The sequence below is a fragment of the Helianthus annuus genome, chromosome 16 (assembly GCF_002127325.2).
Source record: "Helianthus annuus cultivar XRQ/B chromosome 16, HanXRQr2.0-SUNRISE, whole genome shotgun sequence".
Taxonomy (NCBI): domain Eukaryota; kingdom Viridiplantae; phylum Streptophyta; class Magnoliopsida; order Asterales; family Asteraceae; genus Helianthus; species Helianthus annuus.
Window position 1 is genome coordinate 123,339,087 of NC_035448.2, and position 17,181 is coordinate 123,356,267.

Here is a 17,181-nt window from a genome sequence, read left to right on the forward strand (position 1 = left end):
GGGTCATTTCATTTTATTTATAAATTTGTACAATGAAGTTAAATATAATAATAATAGTTGATTGTAAAAATAAATCACCATTTTTATCACATAAATAGCCTCTTTAAACTCAGTGACACTCTTTTAAATAACTATAAAACAAGAAAAAAATTCCTGAGTCCATCACTACCGACAAACAAAAGGGTGAAGGTAGAATATCCCATTTGGTTGGCAGCATAATCCCACCACTTCTTCAATTGATTATACCGTCTAAAATAATTACTAAAAGTTACACACCCAATATTAAATTTCTTATTTGGGTGGTTAGCACCCACCACCATCTTTAACTAAACATTTTTCCAACTTTGAAAACCTCTTAAAAATCAAAACTTTACTCCAACCCACCTCTCAATTTTCTTGAACTCAATCATGGCTTCAATGGCTGCTGAATTTGCACTATTATCATCAGGATTAAATTTCAAGAAAAGGGTATTCAATCTTCCTACTACATCTTCACCTCTTAAACTCAGTTTCAAACAAAAGTTCAACTGCATAACAACCAAGGCTTTGTTGCAAGAAGAATTAAAAAAAGAAGAGGATTTAAAGTTTGATGTTGTGAAGGAGATTGAATTGAGGGAAAATGGTTTTATGGGTATGAGGAAGACAAAGCTGGTGTGCACTGTGGGGCCTGCATGCTGTAGTTATGAAGAGCTTGAGAAACTTGCTTTGGGTGGGATGAATGTAGCTAGACTTAATATGTGTCATAATACTATTCATTGGCATCAAGATGTCATTAGAAAGATCAAGAAGTTGAATCTGGAAAAAGGGTTTTGTGTTTCTGTCATGATTGATACTGAAGGCAGCCAAATTAATGTTCTTGATCATGGGTCTCCTTCATCTGTCAAAGCAGAGGTATTTTTTTTTTTTTTTTTTTATAATTATGATATTTTTATTGTATTTTTTTTTTTAAACTGATTTTGGGACAAAAACAGTATAAAGATTCAATCTTGACTAATATAATACTGTTAAGAAGGATTAATTTGGTTCTTTACCATTAAAATTCAATTGTTTTATCTTTCTTTTTTTTTAAACCAAATTTAGCACAAAAACAGCATAGAAATTCAATTTTGACTCATTTTACTGTTAGGATACATCAATTTATTTCTTTACCACTGAATAATTCAATTTTTTTTTCCAACCAATTTAGGACAAAACAGTTAAAGATTCAATTTTGACTCATATTTTACTGCTAGGAAGGATCAATTTGGTTCTTTACCACTAAAATTCAATGGTTTTATCTTTTTTTAAAAAGAAAAACCCAATTTTGTACAAAAAGAGTATGAAGATTAAATTTTGACTCATGTATTTTACTGTTAGGAAGGATCAATTTGGTTTTTTACTCTAAAAAAATTCTATGATTGTATATTTTTTAACCAATTTAGGACAAAAACAGTTTAAAGATTTCAGTTTTGACTCATGTATTTGCTGTTAGGAAGATTCAATTTGGTTTTTTACTATCGAAAAATTCTATGAATGTATATTTTTAACCAATTTAAGATAAAAACAGTATAAAGATTTCAGTTTTGACTCATGTATTTGCTGTTAGGAAGGTTCAATTTGGATCATTACCGACGAAAAATTCAATGGTTGTATATTTTATAACCATTTTGGGACAAAAAAAGTATAAAGATTCAATTTTGACTCATATTTCACTGTTAGGAAGGATCAATTTGGTTCTTTACGACCGAAAAATTCGATGGTTGTCGTCCTTTCACCGTGCAGGCAAACTATGAAGGCTTCAATGAAGGTGTCAACCGTCAACTGATCTTGCTTTATTTGATTTCAGTTACGATTAGAGTTGAGTTTTTGTATGATTTTGGTATTAGGAATCAGAGAGGGTGATGAGCTTGTTGTCGATGGAGGAATGGCTACTTTTGAAGTCATAGAGAGAATCGGTAATGACTTGCGTTGCAAGTGTACAGACCCTGGTTTACTCTTACCTCGAGCTAAGTTTAGTTTCTGGAGGGACGGGAAACTTGTCGAAAAACATCATGAGCTCCCAACATTCTCTGACAAGGTTCGAAAGTTTCGATCAAATATTTAAAATGGCTATTTTGTCGTTATAGTTTGTTGTGATGTTTGATTCGTGGTTCGTTATCATCAGGATTGGTCCGATATCGAGTTTGGAATCACTGAAGGTGTTGATTTTATTGCTCTTTCGTTTGTGAAAGATGCTGCTGTTGTCAAGCATTTAAAGGATCACCTGTTGACCAAAAATAGGTAAGTTTTATAAACTGAATTCTATGGTTGTGTTATTTATATATAACAAACGGGTGGGTCGGGTCGGGTAATGGGAAAAATGAGTCGCGATAATGAGTTCGGGTCTAAACGGGCCTTTTTAATAAAGTAGTAATATGGTTCTGGTCAAAATGCGTCATAATGGCTTGGTGTAAATCTATGCACAGATTCGTGAAGGTTTTGGCAAAGATTGAAAGTTTAGAATCTCTAAAGAATCTTGAAGAAATCGTGGAAGTATCAGACGGAATCATGGTGGCACGAGGTGATCTTGGAGTCGAAATACCACTAGAACAGGTTCCTGCAGTACAGGAAGAAATAATCGATCTGTGTAGAAAGTTAAACAAGCCTGTAATTATAGCCTCACAGCTTCTTGAATCAATGATCGAATATCCTACCCCAACTCGAGCTGAGGTATGATTTTAGATAATAATTTTAATATAACTATGAGAAAGATTTGAAATTGATAAAAAGGTTGGAAATAGGTTGCTGATGTTTCTGAGGCGGTTAGACAACGTGCTGATGCGTTGATGCTGTCTGGTGAGTCAGCGATGGGATCGTATGGTCAAAAGGCTATATCTGTTTTGAGAATGACTAGCGCCCGAATGGAACTATGGGGCCGTGAGGAGAACCAACAAAGTTTTCTTCCTCAGATTGGAGAGTCGTTGCCGGATCAAGTAGCGGAACAGATCTGCAGTTGTGCATGCCAAATGGGTACTATAACTTTCTTGATTATATATTCTTTTATCTACAGTTATTGACCAAAAATAGGTGAAAAGAGAAATGGTTAAATGTGTGGAATAGGTTGAAAGTAAACAGTCCAAATTCCTTTTTTAGTGCAAACAACCCCAAAACTGTTTTATTCAAAAAAAAAAAAAAGACAATTATTAAAAGTTTAACCCCTTTTGTATGTTAGGTTATTTCATAAACAATCTTAGAATTAGGGTGTCAATCGTGTCGGGTTCACGTGTTGAAAGATTTCGTCAGAGTTGAATAGGTGAACCCATATTCTTGTTAAAAACATTTAACCCTAACACAAACACATTTAAAGCCTTTTTTATGTTTCGGGTTAAAACCATTTAAAGTTTATATATGAATATGACTAATACCTGGTGACTTGGTACAATTTAAAAAAAATAAATTACTCCCGCTCAAACGAACCCTTTTTTTTTGTAGTTGTTATCTTTTTAATTGTTTTTGTTCATTATTAGTCAATCCCAATTAACAAACATAGGTTTATATATTTTGCTTGAGATTAGCGGAACCGTGTGTAAATTGATGGAAATTAAAAGTTGTTGGAAGGGTTTAAGAGTGAAATTAATTTCAAAGGCTGAAAATGAATAGTGAGAGAGAAAACTGAAAATCAAAGTACGGAACGTTAAACGATAACAATTTTTTAAATACCCCCCCCCCCCCCCCCTTTAATCGAAATAAGAAAAAAATTTAAACCCCTTTATCTATGAAATGGGTCTTGTTCAGGTTAACTCGTCTATTAAACATGTCATGTTTAAGTTGACCCGTTTAGTAAATAAATTATCTTAGCCAACTTATAATCTTATTATTTTCAATCATATTCTGGTCGTGTCTGAAATTGCTACCCCTAGCTAGAATCAACCTCTATTAATATATGCAGCAAACAAACTTGGAGTGGATGCCATTCTAGTGTACACGACGCACGGACAAATGGCGTCACTTTTGTCTCGTAACAGGCCAAATACTCCAATATTCGCATTTACAAACAAAAGCAACACAAGAATGGCGTTGACTTTGGAATGGGGTGTTGTACCTATCGCATTTGACTTATCAGATGACATGGATGCTAATGTTTCTAAAACCACTCGTCTAATGAAAGCAAAAGGAATGATGAGACAAGGAGATGTCATTCTTGTTGTTTCTGATGTGATTCCAAAGTCTGTTACTCCATCTCTTTACCAATCATTCCAAGTTGTAGTCATTGAATGAATGTTTTTTGTTTTTTTATTGAAGTTTATACTACATTCTAAGTTGTTAAAATGAAGTTTGAGTTATCTTATAACGATGCCTTAGTTATTGATTCTCTCGAACGAACATACTTACAATTTCAGACGGAAACTATATATATGGATAAGTTCATAGAAGCCAAGATATGTTCTTAAGAACCTAGGACACTGAACGGAATATCTCGAAACTAGAAAAGGAGACAACAAGGCCTCTAACAGATCCAGCTGCAGCAAGAAGTGCGACAATCAAGCATATCAAGGTCAAAAGCTTTAACCAAATCCATGTGAAGGAACCCGTTCGAATCTTTGCCCGTGAGATATACATTTCTATTGGGAAATAAATCGTCAACGGCCAGTAAGTTGCTGAACCAATAAGTCCCATAAAACTGTTAAAGAACGGAAACATCATGGCAACTATTGCTACTAGTATAACATAACACGTCCTCCATGTCAACCGGAACATATTGATATTGTATTTTCCAATGATATATTCTTCCTCTATGAATTTGCATCCTGGCCACTTTTCCCGACTCCAGTTCTCCACAAATGCGAAAAACGGTTGGATAATTACCTAAAAATGTAATCTAAGTTTGAGAATCTAAAACCGACTTGTAGAAATTAACGTTGTATATGTATATGTACCTGAAAAGCTCCAAGAAGATGTATAACAACAGAAATGTTACCAATGTCGACGACCCAAAATGGTTCATAGAAACCGAACCCTGTCAAGTAGTTCCCAGGCGAATCATTCCCGAATGCTAAGTATCCAAGTATCCCACATATCATGTACAACAAGGTGGATGCTCCAATTCCTATTGTGCAAGACTTTTTCATTACTTTGTTTTCTGGAGGACTTGGTTTTAGTGTGTCCTACATGATCATAAACATCCATTAGCATACACACACATTTAGATATACATATACATATGTAAGGCGGAGAAGAGTTAATTGCCTGTATTTCAAGGAGGACGGGACAGAAAGAATAAGCAAAAGCAATATCTCCAATGGCAGAGAAAGCATTCCACATTTTCTCCATGCTAGTCATGTCTGGTCCAATTGGTTTACCTGTTAGACTTGTTTTTGAGGATGTGCCCCCTTTTTATCATAAAACAACCCACAAATGAGTGTACATAGAGGATTGGAGTAACAGTTATCTAAATCTTGCAAGAAAACAGTGCTACCTCACCTACAATTCTCGCAACTGAGAGAACAATGCCAATGCTAGCATAAGCAAAAGACATGATGGTGGCAACAATGGAAACGAGCGAGAGCTTGTGGAAGTTTGGGATTTGGCTTAAAACGATCTCTATACAAGCGAAGATCAATACGTATTTATTGTTCAATGTGTGACAACCATTTTTGTGCCCGTGCACATGAAAACAATTTGACCTTTTAACCGCCCTGGTTAACCACAAGATATACCAAAATTAGGTAGCTAACTAAACGCAACCACAATATAAGTTTTTGGGTACTTAGTTATTGCTTACGCCATACTGATGGCCGAAGTGATGGTGTACCCAATGCTCGCACCAACTTGAATCGCATATTGAGATATTCCACATAATTTGTATTTAAACCCTTCTGTTACCACAATATGATCAGAGATTTATTAAAGGACTGCCTTAAGTAGAAATATATTCCAACAATTAAGGATTAACTTGTAGGTTGTAATTGTTGGTCACCCTAAGACTTTCTACCAATATTTAATTATTAAATAAACAAACTAAATAATAAAAAAAACAAAGAAAAACTAAAAGTCAAGATTAAAACCCAACAGTAACCCAAACCATCTTTATTAACACTACTAGACAAACGAGTATCACCGACAAATCATGATCCTTATACTAACAAACCCGAACTCCCAACTGAAAAGTTGATAGAAAAATACGGAACAAGTGGTGGAACTAGTGATGGTCGGTTGCACCTTTTCAAGCTTTTAAAAGTATATTCAAGAATAGGATGATCAAAAACATACAATTTGATTAGCATAAAACACTTACCAAGATTAACTTTAACAGCTTGCATGTAATTATAGTTTCGGGTGCCAGTAACCGGATCAGGAGACCTGTAGCAGTCCGAAAGCAAAATGCAGGTGTACCAAGTGATGACAGCAAAGGCTACAAGTAAAAGAACTCCAATAATCCAACCTAACTGAGCGAAACACCAGGCTAAGGACAACACTCCAGATCCTACCACCACTGTCATGATATGTGCACTTGTAGTAATCAATGTTCCTTAAAAAAACACCACAAAATTCATATAAAAACCCTCAAAATCACAAGAGTTCACATGAATTTACTGTAGATGCATACAAGTATTGCATTTATATTATAACTTCTTATTTTGCATACCTGTTCTTCTGATTCTGCCATCATCATCAAAAGATAAACTTGGAAGTTTCTGCATCTTTTTCTTTCCCTGAGACTCAAAATGTTGAGGAATATGAAGAAGGCATTGTTGTATATATAGACATTTATGTAGGGTGATTCATGAACTTGTCTCTTGAATTTAATATTGCAGTTACTCCAGTTTTCTAACACATCATTCTTTGGAAAGTGTAAAAGAGGCCAAATCACTAGTATTTTTTTTTTTTTTTTTGGAAAGTATTAACTCTTTTCTCTCACACTCATGGTTGACTATTTCTTGGACAGATTCTTTTTCATTATTAATCTAGTAAGATTCACGGTAACCTTATGTTTTTAATTAATCTTGTATGAATACCTGTCTACATTCGTTTTAAGAAGTAATTAACGATTGTTATTTTGGCTTAAAAAAACTTCCTTCATCTTTCTTTTAAATGAGTGACTAAAATTAGTCAAATGGTGGACGTTGACTCGTATATGGACCATTGAGAATGTAGAAAAAGAATAAAGACATAGATACTCTAAAAGAATGCCATCACCACTTTGTGGGTGGTAGAAACTTCGTGACTCTTGAAAGAGATCAAGGTTCAATTCCTGATATGGGATAAATTTGATATAATTTAGTAGGGATTATGTAAATTTGTGGTTTAAAAAAAAGATACTCTAAAATAATAACCATCATAAGGGAACGGGGCACTAACGGGTAAGCCCCTCCCGGGTTCATTCTTGTGATATAACACCGCCGCCACCCACAAAGGAAGGCAAGGCGGGTTGGTTTTGCCTTAAGGAGTACCCGTGAACCATTTGAGTTGTTTGAGATCAAAGATGACTTTGAGATTTGATTGTGGGTTTTCCCTGGGTGTAGAGTTTAACTTTAGAATTAAAAAAAAGTTTATGGCAAGGGTAAGATGCCGTCAGCATTTTTGTGGCTAAAGAGTACTTTTTATGTTTTTTGACATGGCGGGTTTTGGTTGGTTAGGACAAGAGTACTACCCTTAAGTGCCCCTTACTCCTAAATCAGTTGAAAATAATTGGTTTTTTTTTTTTTTTTTTTTTTTTTTTTTTATAAATTGTTAGTTTTATTATTTATTTTAAGTAAATCTATAATGTTGATTGAAATTAATACTTCGTTCTAAGAACTCGATTTGAATTCGAGACTTTCCACATTCGAATTCGATTATCAAGGTTCAAATTCAATTTTTAAAAATTTGAATTGAATATATGATTTTTGATTTAATATTAGAATTCAATATACACATATTTTATTAATATACATAACTTCTAAAATTAGGACAAATTATAAGTTATATAAATAATTGCTAAGTACGTTAGCCTCTTGGAAGGCGAATTCTTTATCAATGGGTGGAAGGCTTACTTTAATTAAATCGGTGTTGACTAGTTTACCGGTGTATTATTTATCTTTATACAAGGCCCCTAATAAAGTGACGGATCAGATGGAAAAATTGATGAGGAATTTTTTGTGGGCAGGTTCGAGTGAAGATAAAAAATTGAACTGGGTTGCGTGGGATACAGTGACAAACTCTAAGGAAAATGGTGGCTTGGAATTTCGAGACTAAAAGATGTTAATTTTGCTCTTTTGGCCAAATGGGCGTGGAGATTTAAAACTCAAAAAGATTGTGTTTGGAGAAAAGTGGTGGAGATGGTGCACGGGGGAAGGGGTAGATGGGATTTTCTACCTTTGAATCGTCGTTTTAACGGTTGTTGGAATTCTATTGTTAAGGTGTTGGCTAAGCGGTCTTTTAAGGGGAAAAGTTTCAATTCTTTTATAAGGGCGAAGATTGGGAACGGTTTATCAGTTAATTTTTGGTCGGATTTATGGGTTGGGACAACAGTGTTAAAAAACAGATGGCCTAGACTTTATAGCTTGGAGCGTCATAAAAGTTGCACGGTTACGGAAAGGCTTCAAATGTTGGATGGCAATACGAGATTAAGTGCGGATTGGAAAAGAGGAATCTCGACAGTTGAGGAGATATCTGAGATGCAAGACGTTAGTTTTCTTCTAAATAATGTTTTGTTGACAGGTTCCAAAGATATTTGGTATTGGGGTGAGGAAGTCAAGGATGTTTTCTTGGTTGCTGCGGTGAAGCGTTTGCTTCGAGAAGAAGTAGAGATCAGCCGTCAGCAGCTTATGCAGTGGGAATCTTGGGTTCCGATCAAAATAAATGTTTTTATGTGGAGAGCTGAGTTGGACCGTATTCCTACCAAAGCGGCTCTTATTAGAAGGCGGATAGACATACAGGACGGTACGTGTTGTTTATGCAACTTTGGGGATGAGGATGTCATGCACCTTTTTACAGGATGCGGTTTTTCGTTTGGAGTTTGGTCAGCGGTGGGGCGATGGTGTAATATTATGCCTTTAATGGCTTTCGAATTTAAGGATGTGCTGGGCTTTCATGAGCAAGTGTCAGGTGGTAAGTGGGCCAAAAAAGTGGTTAGAGGCGTGGTTATGATTACCTGCTGGGCGATTTGGAAAGCGCGAAATGACAAACTTTTCCGGGGGTCTAAACCGAGGGTCGTAGATGTGGTCGCATGGATTAAGTCATGGTCTTTTTTGTGGATAAAAGGTAGGTCTAAATTTTCTGATATTGTATGGAAAAAATGGGTTCTTGACCCAATGTATATGCTGTAATTGTTTCTTTGGTGGCCCTTGTTTTGAGGGCGCGCCCTTTTTCTAATGAAGTTCACTGTTCAAAAAAAAAAAAAAAAATTGCTAAGTACGTTATTTGTAACATTACCAAGTTTAAATGCCTTACTTACGATATTACTTATTTCTAAATGAGTTAATTACATAGTTAGTCCATGTGGTTTGTACAAAGTAACATACTTGGGTACTAATAGTTTAAAAACACCTTCTAGGGTATTAACTTTTCGTTTTGTAATGTTTGGAGATATTAACGTTAATTGTTTGTTAAACTATTAGTACCTAAGTATGTTATTTTGTGCAAATCATAAGGACTAACTATGTTAATCCTTTAGAAGTTAATACCTCAAAACGTTACAAAATGAAAAGTTAATACCCTAGAAGGTGACTTTAAACTATTAGTACATAAGTATGTTATTTTGTACGAACTACGGAGACTAATATATGTAATTCTTTCTAAATTCTAACCTAACTTACATTGATACCCCCTACCATCACCGCACCATGAAAACATCTTCATATCTCACACTTATGTTTTGAATGTTAAGACTATTCATACTTTATTAACTTTCAATGTGGATGTTCCCATTTTGTATAACTATTTTTTTTAATATTTTAATCCTTTTATCATATAGCCTACTATAAATTGTATTTGGGTGTTATAATTATGATTTTGAGTTTTTAATATATTGATAGTTTATTAAGTTTGTAGATTAGTATTTTATATGATAAAAATAGTTAGATTGTAGTAGTTTTAAAATAAAAGTAAAATAATTTATTGTTTAGGGTGAATTTAAATTAAATCGAATTTATGTGAATTTGATTTCACTTCGAGTTTCGAATACGAATCAAATCAAAGAAATCATCTAAATCGAATTCGAATCGAATATTCAGGTAAAAAAATAAAAAATTTGATTTGATTAATTCGAAAATTCGTTATTCAATTTGTAAAACACCCTTACTTTGGTCACAATATTTTATTTTATTTAGGTCAAGTTAATAGGTCGGTTACTTTGACTGAACATAATGTTTCGGTTATGGTATAGCTTAGAAAAAAAGTTTCATATGTATATGTAAATATGTAATGCTTTATAAAGAAACTTTTTGATATTATTATAAACTTTCTCGTATACAGTTTTATCTAAACATTTCTTAGGATTATGTAGCACTTTTTATCGATTTCGTCCTACTTTAGATGGTATTAGGGCTCATTATCCTAATGGTACGTGTATTGCGTTGGAGTTAATCAACATCCTCATCCTTATAGCGCTTGGAGTTGATGGTTTGTGGTGTGCGATGGATGTTTTTCTATACCAAGATGGATAAACTCGATATAATCCTTGAAGAACGACGCGCAATGATCATAGGTGGCGAAAACATCCAAAAACTCACGAGGGTGGTTATGACAAGGCTACCCAACGCCCCATTGTAAGAAAGGGAGGCGTTGGTAGCACTAGTCATAGTTTTTAACATCATGTCAATATTAAGAGATATATCCCTTGTTCTGACTTCTTATTTGATGAACGGTATGCTTATTTTGATGATAATCCCAATGTTTATATGGATGAATCTCGCAACAATGATTTTAATTGAAAAATAAGAGAGAAAATGTAATGATTTTTATTGTAACTAAAAATAGGGATAAATAATTCAATTTGAATGCTCTAAGAATCAGTACATTGATTACATTTTCACATTAAGAATCCTCATTAAACATTATTTTCTCTCTCCTTTTTAATTAAATAATATTTTTATACCTTTATTATTACCTTTACTTTCTCATCCACTCACAACCACTTTCAAAAATATTCAAAAACTTATATGGGTGAACAATATTTCTCATATATTTACAAATGAACGATAGCATTTTCCCTCTCCTTCATTCACAACCACTTACAACAATTCCTTATTATATAAGTAACTCACTCACAAATATATAGGGGAACCATTATGAATGCTCTAATTGTCGCTTCTCTCTATCTCTTTAATCAGTGTCTCTTTCTTTCTCCCGTTTCTCTCACCATATCATGCATTCTTTTAAACCACCGTAAATAGGGTTGCAAACGAACCAAACGTTCGGCGAAAAGTTCGTGAACCGTTCGGCGGGAAGTTCGTTTGTGTACGTTCATTTATTAAACAAATGAACATGAACAAGAAATTTCGTTCGTTTAGTTAAATGAACAAACATGAACAGAGGTCGTGTTCGTTCGTTTATGTTCATGAACGTTCGGTAACGTGTTCGTTTGTGTTCGATAGTTCATTAGTGTTTTTAGTTTTTATATCTTACTTCAAAATTCCGACAAATTAAATATCTAATAAGTGTAAGGGTATTATATATTTTGTTCATGAACGATTGTTTGTGTTCGGTTGTTTCCATTTGTGTTCATCAACATTAGTTTGTGCTCTTTGTGTTCGTCAACATTCGTTTTTTTCGTTGCCTAAAATTAACAAACAAACACGAACAAGTTCATTTCCTTAACAAACGAACATGAACATAAAATCTCGTTCGATAAGTGTTCGTGAACGGTTCGCGAACACATATATTTCTTAACAAACGGACACGAACAAAGTCTTGTTCGTGTTCGTTTGGTTCGTTTGCAGCCCTAACCGTAAAAGAAAATAGGGAAGTGGTGGAAGTTGAGGCTCACACACCAATAAGAATGAGGTCGGTATCGATACCGAAAATCGTCAAATATAAGTACCGGTATCAGTACCAAAAATGGTGGGTATAGTACGATACGGTATCGGTACCACTACGGGACTGGTACAGTACCAGTGTTTAAAGGTAAAATACCGGTATCGTACAGTACCGAACCGAGTGTACTGGTACCGAAACGCTAAAAAGTGGATACCAAAAATAATTCGGTATTGGAAATTAGGTTACCACTATCAAATGCTCGTCCTTACACAGCAACACGCGTAGGGTGATAAAGATGCAAGAGTTGAAACACGCGCCCTACACCGCAGATATTATCCGATCGATGGAATGACTCGTTATGTAGAGACTATTGATTTAATTATTCTATTAATATAATAAACTAGAATTGTGTTCGCGCGATGCGACGGGAAACACATGCACTGTCAAGGTGTGCATTGTTTAGTTGGGTCGGTTATTATCCTCAACCTGTCACACCCCGATATTTCCACATATTACCGGTGGGCCCGGTGGGAGTATCGTGACGTAGTTGATATCATCATAGTCAATAATCACAGTTTAATGCACAGCGGAAGTCTAAAAGTAATAATATTACAAACCGAATGGAAGTAACATGAGTATTACAAACGGAATGTAAAAGGATCCACAGGCGGATCAAAACAAAGAAAATATTGTTCAACAGATTTTAAAGTGATAAAACTCGCATAACTCTTTATTTAATTCACTCAGGAGTAGCCAGCCTATTCCGCCTAGTACCTGCACTTAACCTTTTGGAAAATACGTCAGTTTACACTAGTAAATACAATTAACTGACACTTTTGATAATGTTTTAAGAAAATTGATTTAAATGCACAAGGCACAAATAATCTTTTATAACTTGCGATAATTATTTAAAAATAAACTTGTAAAAGAATTATATGTCTGTTATACGTTCAGTAGCCCGGGCGGAATACCGGGTTAAAGATTAATAGACACACCACATAATATATCCCACGTTGAGTTATTCTCGATCAGGCGGGTACATTATTTTACATACGCACCGGCAGGTGTATGCCTACACCTCGTGCTTAAATCGTGGCCATTTCAATGAATGAACCGAGGATATCCAGGACATGGTCATTAACTCCCCAAAGGCTTAAAACAAACAAAACAGATTAAACGGGTTATCTCAATGATTTAACCTTCATATGATTAAAAATTCAATACCCGACCAAGCGGTATTTTATATACCGTACCCCAAGCCAGTATAAGGGAAAATAAGTTAAAAGTATTTACCTGAGCAAAATATTCAAATTTATCTCAGCCGTATACAATCAGCAAGTGCAAATATCTTTTACTGGGCTCCTAAATCTGGAACGAAGGTTTTAATAACCTATTAGATTCCTAGCGGGTCTTACTTAAGTTTAAACTTAGACCGCTAGTTTTAAAGAAAGATTTACGGTTCAAAACGCAAGATTAAGCGAAGACCGGATTAGAATGCGATTTAGACCCGACAAGTTTGAAGAATTGTATAATATGGGTAAACTAAACACATTCTGAATTTTGAGGTAAAAATGATAAGGTTTGACCTGTTTCGGTCAATTTATGCAAACTGGTTACATAAACCGTACCGAACGCGAAAAATGCATAACGGGTAACCAAAAGAGTCATCTACAGGTTTCACAAGTTAATATGCCTTAAATATGTTGTGATATCAGTAGGATACCTTCCATTATGCCCAAAACGAATTTAAATTAATTTATGCCCTGTAGGGGTATTTTGGTCATTTTAAAGGTTATAAAAGAGACTAAATATTAATCTGAGGTTCTGATCTAAATTGATCAGTAAAAATATTTATTTTTGCAGGTCATATCAGTAGGGTATTGCATATATGTGAAATTTATCATTTATAACCAAACTATGTACCGTAGGGGCATTTTGGTCATTTCACATAAGCTTTAAAGGTCAAATTTGGAAATATGAGTTCAAAACTTTTTCTTACTGTTAAAGTATAAAAATTTACTTAAAATATCAGTAGGTATTAAGTCTTATATGTCAAAAATAGTTTTAATCCATACTATGCGTTTAAAGCGCGTAAAAAGTCGGTTTTAAGCGATTTTCAGGTTATATAAGGAAAGCTGAGATTTTTATCAGTCCAGAAGGCTTAAAATATTTTATTTATCATATAAAATCAGTAGCAAAAGGTTTGGTATCAAAATGTTATGTAAAACTCATTTTATTAGCAAAAAGGGTATAACCGTCAATTACCGAATCAAAGCAAGAACCCCATGTTATGATCAGTTTAAAAATTAATAAAAATCTTCAAAAATTCTAAAATATTATATTACATCAGTGGGTAAATGGTTTGGTGTCAAAATTCGGGTTTAAATAGGCTTTATGCTAAATATGCCGTTTAATTAATAAAAAGCTTTCAAATTACGATATCGAGCATAACTCCTAATTTAGACCTCAAATTGATGTCAAATTTTTAGGACATGTTTATAAATCAGTAAAAAAGGTTTTTGTCCTCTCACATTTTCAAAAATATCATTTTAAAGTCAAAAGGGCATAATGGTCAATTTTAGGCACTTAACGGAAACATGCAATGAACTAGGATTACAAAGGAACCACATTGTATAAACTCAGAGGGTTATACTAACATGTAATATGGTTCTAATGGAACCCTAAGGCATTTATAAAACAAGCTAAATCGGGTCAGAACTGAAAGTCAAATCAAAAGTCTATTTTTGCGACTTTCGGTTCCGAACCGAGCCTAAACTCAGAATTTTTGGGTTGAACATGCTTAGACATGTTCTTACATTATTTACCAAGTTATTTTAGTGTTAAAACAGGTTCCATAACTTCTACATTATCAGTTATGTGTTTATTTGCAAAAATAGCTTTCTGTTGACTTTTTAATATTAAGTTTGACCCAACAATTGACCAAGTTAGAGTGATAATCAGGGGGTGCCCTTTTAAGGACTTATTACCCACATAATTACCAACTCATAGCCACTTTCAATTCGAAAAATAACTGGACCATTAGTGATTAATCACTAAATCAAAGCTTAATTGTGACGACTTTGACTTTTGGTCATTAAGCTAAAGAAACTTGAACTAGAGAAGCTAAGAATGCTTACAAAGGCTCTTAGCACGAATTAGGAACTTGAGGAAGCTTGCTTGAGCTCCAGGAAGTTCCAGAGGAGTGTTTGAGAATGATTTTTGTGACGTGCTGATGCGTTGATGCTATCTGGTGAGTCAGCGATGGGATCATATGGTCAAAAGGCTGTATCTGTTTTGAGAATGACTAGCGCCCGAATGGAACTATGGGGCCGTGAGGAGAACCAACAAAGCTTTCTTCCTCAGATTGGAGAGTCGTTGCCGGATCAAGTAGCGGAACAGATCTGCAGTTGTGCATGCCAAATGGGTACTATAACTTTCTTGATTATATATATTTATCTGCAGTTATTGACCAAAAATACGTGAAAAGAGAAATGGTTAAATGCGTGGAACAGGTTGAAAGTAAACAGTCCAAATTCCTTTTTTAGTGCAAACAACCCCAAAATTGTTTTATTTAAAAAAAGACAATTATTAAAAGTTTAACCCCTTTTGTATGTTAGGTTATTTCATAAACAATGTTAGAATTAGGGTGTCAATCATGTCGGGTTCACGTGTTGAAGGATTTCTCTTTGGCGAGTTGAATAGGTGAACCCATATTCTTGTTAAAAACATTAACCCATATTCAATCATATTCTGGTCGTGTCTGAAATTGCTACCCTTGGCTAAATCAACCTCTATTTATATATGCAGCAAACAAACCTGGAGTGGATGCCATTCTTGTGTACACGACGCACGGACAAATGGCGTCACTTTTGTCTCGTAACAGGCCAAACACTCCAATATTCGCATTTACAAACAAAAGCAACACAAGAATGGCATTGACTTTGGAATGGGGCATTGTACCAATCGCCTTTGACTTATCAGATGACATGGATGCTAATGTTTCTAAAACCACTAGTCTAATGAAAGCAAAAGGAATGATGAGACAAGGAGATGTCATTCTTGTTGTTTCTGATGTGATTCCAAAGTCTGTTACTCCATCTATTTACCAATCATTCCAAGTTGTAGTCATTGAATGAATGTTTTTTGTTTTCTATATTGAAGTTTATACTACATTCTAAGTTGTTTAAATAAAGTTTTGAGTTATCTTATAACGATGATTGTTAAGTGTTCGTATAATGTTTATCTATCTAATCACTAGAACTAGATCTCCAATGATCAAGATGTTTGAACGGTAGTAACTATGTAGTCGGCAAAAATAGTTGGTCGGTACTAGCAACTGTTGTGGTTTGTAAGAAATAAGACTGTCATCAATAACTAGTTTGTACCGACTGATGTATGTGAAATAGCAAGCGACATGCCAATTGATGAACAAAGACAATTAAGGAACTGAATAACATTGGGTACTTTTAGTATTAGTTATTGGTGGCAACAAAAACCCAACCATGATATTTTGGGTTATTTTGGGCCCCTTTAAAAAGGGAAATAAGTCAGAATGGGCCAGGTAATTAGTTAAGATGGGTTAGGATGGGTTTTAAAATACCATCTAAGTTTTCACATGGGTCAGGATGGGTTTTTACCTATCTAACCCTATAAATTTTTTATTAATGTCTCTGCAAATTATTCTTCAATCATGTTGAAGAACTATCTATTTGATTCCAACAATTTCTCTCCCCATTTCGCCTCTGAATTCTTCACCAATGTAACCGTTTTTCACTTCAAAAATCGATCGTGTCAACAAGTAATCAATCATTCAATCACAAATTCGAACTGCTGTTGATCTGTTCATGAAATTTGAATCAATTCAAGCTTCATTTTGATGGTATTTGACTGATTTCACTTGTTTCGTACATTTGTGTGTGATTTCGAGTGTTCGCCATGCTTAATTTCAAATTATTGTTGATTTGCGTATGAAATTTTAATCAATTTGAGCTTCGTTTTGATGTTAATCGACTGATTTCACTTGTTTCGTACTTTCGTATGTGATTTCGAGTGTTCGTCATGCTTAAAGTCAGATTGCTGTTGATTTGCGTATGAAATATGAATCAATTTAAACTTCGTGTTGATGTTAATTGACTGATTTCACTTGTTTCATACTTCAGTGTGTAATTTGTGTGATTTCGAGTGTTCGTCATGCTTATCAGTTTAAGCTTCATTTTGATGTTATTTGACTGATTCACTTGTTTCGTACTTTCATGTGTAATTTTT

At 34.4% G+C, this 17,181-nt stretch overlaps 2 protein-coding genes across 3 annotated transcripts; one reads left to right on the forward strand and one right to left on the reverse strand.

The window, feature by feature from the left end:
- Positions 1–292: 292 nt before the first annotated feature.
- LOC110935992 (pyruvate kinase isozyme A, chloroplastic) lies at positions 293–16,127 on the forward strand. Of its 2 annotated transcripts, XM_035985236.1 has the most exons (8): positions 293–891; positions 1,699–1,786; positions 1,866–2,056; positions 2,144–2,259; positions 2,445–2,688; positions 2,760–2,793; positions 15,164–15,340; positions 15,724–16,127. In XM_035985236.1, exons 1-8 carry the CDS (start codon positions 409–411, stop codon positions 16,050–16,052), a joined length of 1,662 nt encoding a protein of 553 aa, XP_035841129.1. In that variant the 5' UTR covers positions 293–408; the 3' UTR covers positions 16,053–16,127. The 2 variants fall into 2 exon arrangements, with proteins under 2 accessions (XP_035841129.1, XP_022034038.1); XM_022178346.2 differs by lacking the exons at positions 15,164–15,340; positions 15,724–16,127 and adding an exon at positions 3,908–4,330 and having other exon boundaries at positions 301–891; positions 2,760–2,988.
- Positions 4,277–6,714, reverse strand: LOC110933104 (amino acid permease 6-like). Its single transcript, XM_022176343.2, has 7 exons — positions 6,605–6,714; positions 6,254–6,487; positions 5,741–5,834; positions 5,440–5,654; positions 5,206–5,348; positions 4,896–5,123; positions 4,277–4,824 (listed from the first exon to the last, which is right to left on the reverse strand). The coding sequence occupies exons 1-7, from the start codon at positions 6,657–6,659 to the stop codon at positions 4,414–4,416; spliced, it is 1,380 nt and encodes a 459-aa protein (XP_022032035.2). The 5' UTR covers positions 6,660–6,714; the 3' UTR covers positions 4,277–4,413.
- Positions 16,128–17,181: the final 1,054 nt, after the last annotated feature.